At 36.6% G+C, this 7,500-nt stretch overlaps 1 protein-coding gene across 2 annotated transcripts in view; it reads right to left on the bottom strand.

Moving 5' to 3' along the window:
• Nucleotides 1–6,346, bottom strand: part of LOC137973026 (F-BAR domain only protein 2-like) — a 35,394-nt gene extending 29,048 nt beyond the window's left edge. For both annotated transcript variants that reach the window (XM_068819738.1, XM_068819739.1), the window contains exons 1-5: nucleotides 6,198–6,346; nucleotides 5,981–6,072; nucleotides 5,805–5,879; nucleotides 882–1,023; nucleotides 1–42 (exon numbers count right to left, since the gene is read on the bottom strand). The exon at nucleotides 1–42 is cut by the window's left edge and continues 30 nt beyond it. In XM_068819738.1, the coding sequence (XP_068675839.1) occupies nucleotides 1–42; nucleotides 882–1,023; nucleotides 5,805–5,879; nucleotides 5,981–6,072; nucleotides 6,198–6,224 (378 nt within the window). In that variant the 5' untranslated portion in view covers nucleotides 6,225–6,346. The remainder of the gene's footprint in view (nucleotides 43–881; nucleotides 1,024–5,804; nucleotides 5,880–5,980; nucleotides 6,073–6,197) is intronic.
• Nucleotides 6,347–7,500: the final 1,154 nt, after the last annotated feature.

Below are 7,500 nucleotides of genomic sequence, written 5' to 3'. Positions count from 1 at the left end.
GGTCTGCGCTATCTCTGCAGTGCTACTGAACTCATCTTTGGCCTGAAACAAAAATTTACAGTGCTCGAATACAGTGTATTAGTGGTTGTCTGGTCATCCAAGACAACTAGAAAGTTTACTGGCTGATCAGCTTTTTGTTTCTGGTTGCCTGAGAGAAAAAACAGTGGACATTACACAGCCAAAAATAGAAAATGGTTTAGCAGCAACTGACTTACTTTCTATTGTTAATGTCCGATAGTATTGTGAAGTCACATGTAATAATGATTGCCCAGCTTTTGAAACAGAGACAATCTGGATTTCATTTTATTTCAAGCACTGCCTATTTAACATTATTATTCAATGATAGTGAAATGGATATACATTGGTTACCGGTAAGTTAATAGACAATAAGACACATCACACTGAGTTGGCTACGATCTCAAAGCTATTTATTTTAAAAAAAATAATTTGTTATATTGAAGTGTCTTAACTTCTGAGCCTTGGGATAATTCCAAAGTTCCCTTTCTGCCCCAAATACAGTATTTCACATTGTAGCCCGACAACACTTGGTGTGATAATACATAACATACCATTAGGCTCATTTTGGTTAGACAATGTCTGCGGTAAGAAGCAAACGTGATGGGAAAAACAATGAGGATACCACAGAAAAAGAGGTTCAAACTGGCTGCACATGTGTTCTACACTTATTTGCCTGTAAATTCCCTGCCATCCCATAAAAAAAACAGTGCCATTTAAATGTAAAATTAGCCAGTAAATAGAGATAGCCAGTAAATGATGGTACATGTACAGGTATTGATCTTTCTCATTTTTTAACTTCAGTCTCTGGCTTGAGAGCCGGGCCAGAGAAATAGGCAAACAAGAAATTAATTTTATCTTCCCACCTGTTTATGTTTTTCTTTTTGTTTATCTCCATAGTCCTTCAGTTCCTTGATAACATCTTGAAATTTTTGGACAACTTGCATATGAGCATTTGCGAGCTTCTCAGTTGCAACTCGTAAAACCCCCCAAAGTGGTTCAAATGTGCTGTGAAATAAAGAAGGTTAATTAATTAACATAGATTTTAGAATACGTCTCAATTAATAAAAGTGTTGTTTCCCCAACTGTCCGAAGAAAGAGCGAAGTGGCAAATGTTTTTCTCATGCACAGCTAAAAGTAGAGAGTCTCTTGAGCCAAGTTGGAAACTTTACAAGCTTTGTTGAAACACTTTCTTTTAAAAGAAAAAAAACTCTGTTGGTATTCTCTATTTTCGAATTTCCCATAATACTCTTTGTTTGCCCTCCAAATTTTGCATGAACTATTGTTTTCAAATGCTCTTTTGGGGACACTGCATATTCCCAAGAGCATTTGAAACAATGGTTTATGCAAAATTTGGGGGGCAAACAAAGTGTATTATCATGGGGAATTCGAAAAAAGAGAATAGAGCGACTTTCATATGACCTTGAAAAATAAACATAAAAACAGAATGTAAACAAAAATGCAAAACATTTAATCGGCTTATTGAACAATTTAAACAAACGAGCACAAATTTTCATTGGCTTCGTGAATGCAGACGCAAACAGCATCATCTCTCCATGGAACTTTCTGGAAAGGGATTGGCATTTCGCTTTGACGTCATTTGAAAAGCAGTACTGTGATTGGGCAATCGAACTGTTTACTGCCCATATTAGGAGTTTCCTTGGCGGGAATAAGGAGAAGCTTGGTTTTAATCTTGCCAAACATTGGTCTGAATCAAATTGCAAACACTTTTTCAAGGTCATATACGAAAGTCGCTCCATTAAATCAATGATTTACATGTATTCAGCCTTTACCCATTGAATTCCAGGAGTGAGACTTAATATGGTACATTTCACTCTGTCTAATGACAGACTTCTTAACACCCCCATTCAATGTTGACTTCATGGAGAGAACTGAATACAAATGTAAAAAGCGAGTAAGCTCTTACTAACCAAGCACGAGGGCCGTACTGGGAAATGCTGGCCTGAGGTCATGCTCAGGTCACGCTACTATGGACCTCGCCCATACAAAAATGACTGAAGACTAATATTCCCCAGTACGGTCCCGAGTAAGTGAGCTTAGTCAGCTTTACTATATGGCATTGTTTCTTTGAGAGATCAGACACTCCTCCACTTGGTGAATGCTTGTAATCTTCGTCTTCCATCAGGCAACTTTGAAAAGGTGAAGCATTTTTTCTCAAAGAAATTGCTTGTTAGCTATAAACGCGACCTAAACTCAAGGTGTGTCTTATAGCCCAGTACCTTGTTGCAACAAAACTCTTGCAGGGATGGTTCTTCAACCCTTTGCCACTATCTTGTATGTTAAACTCATCCCAGTCCTTACCTTCCTTTGATTCCAAAATGTTGGTCTCACACCAATGTTTGTGATTTTGGCCTTAACCCGATGACACACAGTTCAACATCCTGCAACATTGGTTGCTCAACAAATGTTGAGCCATGTTGCACAGACGTGTTGAACGGAATAGAGTTGATCCCTATTTTCGTTCAACATCATTCAACAACGCTTAACAGGTGGAATGGCATATCTCAACATTCAAAATGGCATGACACACTGTTCAACATTTGTTGAACAACAGCTGCAACATTTCTTGATCAACAAATGTTGAACCGTACATGTATATCACCGGATTTACATTCTTAGCATCATACAACAAAAAAACCCGCAAGAAAGCACTAATAACAACAAGATTTACCGGTAAAGGTTTTTCTCTGAATTCTAGTTGAATTTCCATCTGCCATTGTTCTTGACTTACACTACAATCTTCAGTCGAGAAAACATTAACTGGCGATGAGTTGACCAAAATTCCTCTATTTGAGATGCATCTTATAACTGCGTATTTTGATGAGATTTTCAGTCTGTGAAATACAGCTGTAAATGCCATCAAGTTTGAAAACTAAAGGTGCGTTTTACAACTGAGTACACCTTGTATCTGAAAAACTATGTTTTCTATCCATTGCACAATCCACTTGTGTACATTGTGGTTCAGTTTTTCAGATATGTCCAGTAATGCCTCTAATTAGATGCACCCAGATTTCAATAACCATCACGAAGTGTCCCCTTTGCTCTTCTGCCCAACTTCAACATCACTTGTGTGTCAGAATACAGGAAATAAACATCACTAAGTGTCTCCAAAATGCTGTTCCTCGAGTAAATAATAAACAGCTGCATTTATGCTAAGCTACAGTGTAAAAGAAGCGCTTAACCTTCATCCTTACTTTATTGTTGGAAATACGTAGCTTTAGACCGAAAGGGACACTGTGGTTGTTTACCACTTACAAAAAATTTCATGAAATTTCAGTGGAAATTTCCATCGGGTGAAAAACGTGTTCCATTTAACTCAGGTCCGTTCGCCGCCCAGTGATTGCGATTTTACACGCCAAATTTTTAAAATGTGGTCGTCAATAGCCTGGAAATGGTATAAGACCTTCAAAAGTTGTAAATGGAACACACATTTCCATCGGAAAGTTTCCAACAGGAAAACAGGACTACACTGTACCTTTTCAGAAGTTCCGTTTATTCCGGAAATTTTCCAGCGGAACGAACCAAAAACGTGTGTTCCATTTACATCCCAACTGGAATTGCCGGAATTTCTTGGTAAATGGAAAACGCCCTTTGATTTGGATGTCAAAATTGGGAATGCCTCTAATTCAGTGCACTTATTTCTGGACATAAGTGAAGAACAAATCAAAATTGCACCAGAATGTAACATTGAACCATAACAGAAACATATCTACAATCCTGGTCAAAACTGTTGGGACAATTAATTCCCGCTTTTCCCCCTCCCCCCATTACAATGTTGATTTTTCACAATCTTCGAAATCAAGATCCGTTCATCGAACGCTCGCATGTTTCAACATTGTCTGAGGCGAAGGGGGGCCCGAAAAAGGTAGCGAAACAAGAACATGCCTTGCTCATATAACGATGGAAGCATGTACAGTAAATTTTCTACTTTTCACCCAAAATTTGACAAGTGTCCTAAAGTCTTTCAATCCGGATTGTAGATCTAGGTCATCTTTAAACTTTTCCTAGAATTTGGATATCAACAAATAAAAATAACAGAAATACAATGAAACAAGGCAAAAACTACTGTATTTGCACTTGTTCTAATATTTGAATGTAAACTGGCATACTGAGAGCTGTTTATTGGACATTACTAAACCACAAAACAGAGAAACACCAAAACACCATGTATCACCCCACCATACATTGAGTACTAACCGACAAAGGTTGGATTTTGAGATTAAATATCGTTTTAATCTCAAAATCCACCTTTGCCGGTTAGTATTCAATGTATGGTGGGGTGATACATGGTGTTTTGGTGTCTCATTTCACTGTTTTCTGGTTAAATAATGCCCCTGTTTATTGCATGCAATTTGCCCTTAACCTTAAATGAGTGGACACCTACATGTGCAAGATACCACTCACGTTGATTAGACTTAACCGTGAAAAAAAGCTTTTTACAGTACATTAGATATACAATGCAAGTAATTTTTCGTTAAATTACGATTAGAGTTTCTGATTTTTATTGTGCTGTTGATAGAGATACGCCATGGAAAAAAAATCATTATTTATTAATCAAATAATTTGAAGTGTCTTGCTGAGAATTAAAAACCACAGCAAAACATGCAAAGGAGACAAAGTGATTACAATCAATCAATTAAACATACTAAGTCCACTTATGGAGAACAATAATTATTACTCAATTTGGTACAAAAGATTTCATGAAACCACATTCAATCATAATAATAATAATAATAATAATAATAATAATAATAATAATTATTATTATTTTTATTATTATTATTATTATTATTATTATTATTATAACAATAATTATTATTATTATTATTATTATTATTATTATAACAATAATTATTATTATTATTATTATTATTATTATTATTATTATTATTATTATTATTATTATAACAATGTTTTACTTCCTTGCATAAGGATTTCTATTTTTGAATTACATATTTTATAGGGCTATCAAGACAAGTGGTTTCTCTGACTTGAAGCCATGATCAATAAAATGTCAAAATAAACAAAGAATTAAGGCAATTTGTCTGTTTAGTGCGGAATGTCTGTGGCAAAAACAGAAATTATTTTGTGACAAGCATATCACAAGCACAAACCCTGAGACATTTCCTACATGTTTTACATATGTTACCGCTCCTAGGAATTTAAAAATAAAACTTGAATTTGAAAATTGAGAAGCTCCTATAGCGGTTTTTCGTAGTTATGTACGTAGGTTATCAAAACAAAGAAAAAAAACAAAACAATACCTTTTGTTCAAACGTTTAAAATAACTTTTCAAGAGCTACAGTCGATCTCGAGTCTGAATCCCCAAGATTATATTTGGATGCAAATAACTTAAAATCAAACTGTACTGTAGCAACTTTAGGAAATGGTCCTGACAGCTAAATTATCCATCTGTAATTTTGCAAAACATCGATTAAGCCGGATCTGTGATAGTTTACAAAATTAATTCAACTGTATTCGCAATCCTGTGGGGTTTCGTTTTGACGAAAAACATTTGGTTTTCACAATGATACAATTTGAGGAACAAACTAGTGGTTCACGATTAAAATGACCTTTGGGTGACAGAAAATAGCAGCTGCAATGTAGTAAGTAGATGGTTAGAAATTTATGGAGGTTACGTACAGTAATAGAATTTAAGCATCTCAAATAAAACTCGGTCGCGATGGTTTTGAGAGCGCTAGGCGCCAAGAATAGTTCCTTTAAACATTTAACACTTAATTAACAAAAAGAACTTGACATTTCCTTACCCAAGTTGTGAGACCTGTGTAGCAGATTTCGCTAGTTTCAGGAGTGATTTAGCATACACTTCCTCGACGGTGGACCTGAGATAAGACGGAGAAGGGAGTTCGTATCGCAGCTGGAATTAAAAATTCGATAGGATATATAAGTGAGATTTTCTCGCAAAAACTTATTTCGAACTCACCTTTCTCGAACGAACTCAACAAGCTTGAAGCTCGCATTATTCCCATATTTCATGTTATGATAAAGCACGTCAAATCCGGCATTTCGCTCCCCCTGAAAAGAAGCAAGTAAGACAAGAGATTCTAAATGTTACAACCTACATCTCAGTGGCTTTCCGGATGTCAAACATTGAGATCGGACACACAAAGTGAAAACTCGGTTTTCCAATATAGACGCACCCAAAAGTGGTCCTCGAAAACCACCATTTTCTAACGAAAGTCCAGAATCAAGATGTCAATCGTTGCAATCTCATTAGACTTGGAAAGTCGGTATAATCGACACCAACATGGAAGGTTTTCCGTGAGCGGAAGCTCTTACCGACAACATCGGTTGCCCAGGTCCTTCGCGGCCAACATTTAAAAGTAGAAACTGGGAATGGAGTCAAATTCTTCGCTTTTTTGTCAGTTTCTTTTTGTGGTAAGGAATTTCTTTTCCACTACTTGCTTATCTTTATTCAATAAATGTAATTTTGAAACGAATTTACATGAAACTTTTTTAGAGTTTTCATAAAACAAAAGATCACGAAATCTTGTGGGAAAGTTTTCAAGTTTCGATATCACTTAGGCCAATTAGGATCGGTTCCTCTGGAATGATCCGAAAAAGCATCACTGGTCAAAGATAACTTGGAACACGATACATCAAAAGAACTTTCGAACTGGATTAATTAAGCCCAATGGTATTTTTCTGCTGAGTTTTGAGGCTGAAAATTCCTGTGAACATCCTTACATTATAAGTTTACAAGGTCTTGCAGATCAAAACCGTCCGTTGCCAGTTTTCATCATTTTCCTAAAAATTCTCCAAACTTACCGAGGGTAAAGAAGGATGATATCTTTAATCAGGTTCTTTTGACAAGCAAAAATAAGTCTACAGCGAACAAGATCTCAGCTTGCCTGAATAACTTCATGAAGAAAGGGAAAAAATCACCAATTTCCGCCGTAAGAGTAGGTTTTATATTTTTAAAGGGTCTTGTTTCCGGCGAATACTTGAAACAACGGAAAAAGTTAACGTTGCTGTCACTCTTTTTGGACATGATTACCCTAAGCTTGTTCTTCGATAAGAAAACTTAAAAAGATACAAACCATGGCATAAAGGAGTAAATTGCGACTTCAACCTTACCTTGACGAGGTCGTCAAATACTTTGTTCTCTTGTTCCCTCACAAGGCATTTGCTTCGGCTCGGGTGAATCTTCGGCCTTGCAACTCGGGAAAAAATACCACTCAGCCGACGACTGGGACTGGGTTTTTCCTTGCTTTCCGGATTTAAATGAACCAAGATGCGTTGGATGTTTCTCAGTTCATCCTGTGAATCGCAATCCTCTGGCTCTGAGTTCGCTTCAATAAACCAGCTGTCCGACGAATCCAAATCTTGCTCACCGATACAAGATGGACGAATTTGGATTGTATCTCGAGGCGGAGAGCCTCCACAGTCATCTTCATAGTCGGACAAAAGTCCTTGTTCCTCGGCAAACAGCCTTTTCAAGCC

Source organism: Montipora foliosa, chromosome 10 (genome assembly GCF_036669935.1).
Source record: "Montipora foliosa isolate CH-2021 chromosome 10, ASM3666993v2, whole genome shotgun sequence".
Taxonomy (NCBI): domain Eukaryota; kingdom Metazoa; phylum Cnidaria; class Anthozoa; order Scleractinia; family Acroporidae; genus Montipora; species Montipora foliosa.
Note: the sequence above shows the minus strand (reverse complement) of the source record. Positions and strands in the feature narration are given on the sequence as shown.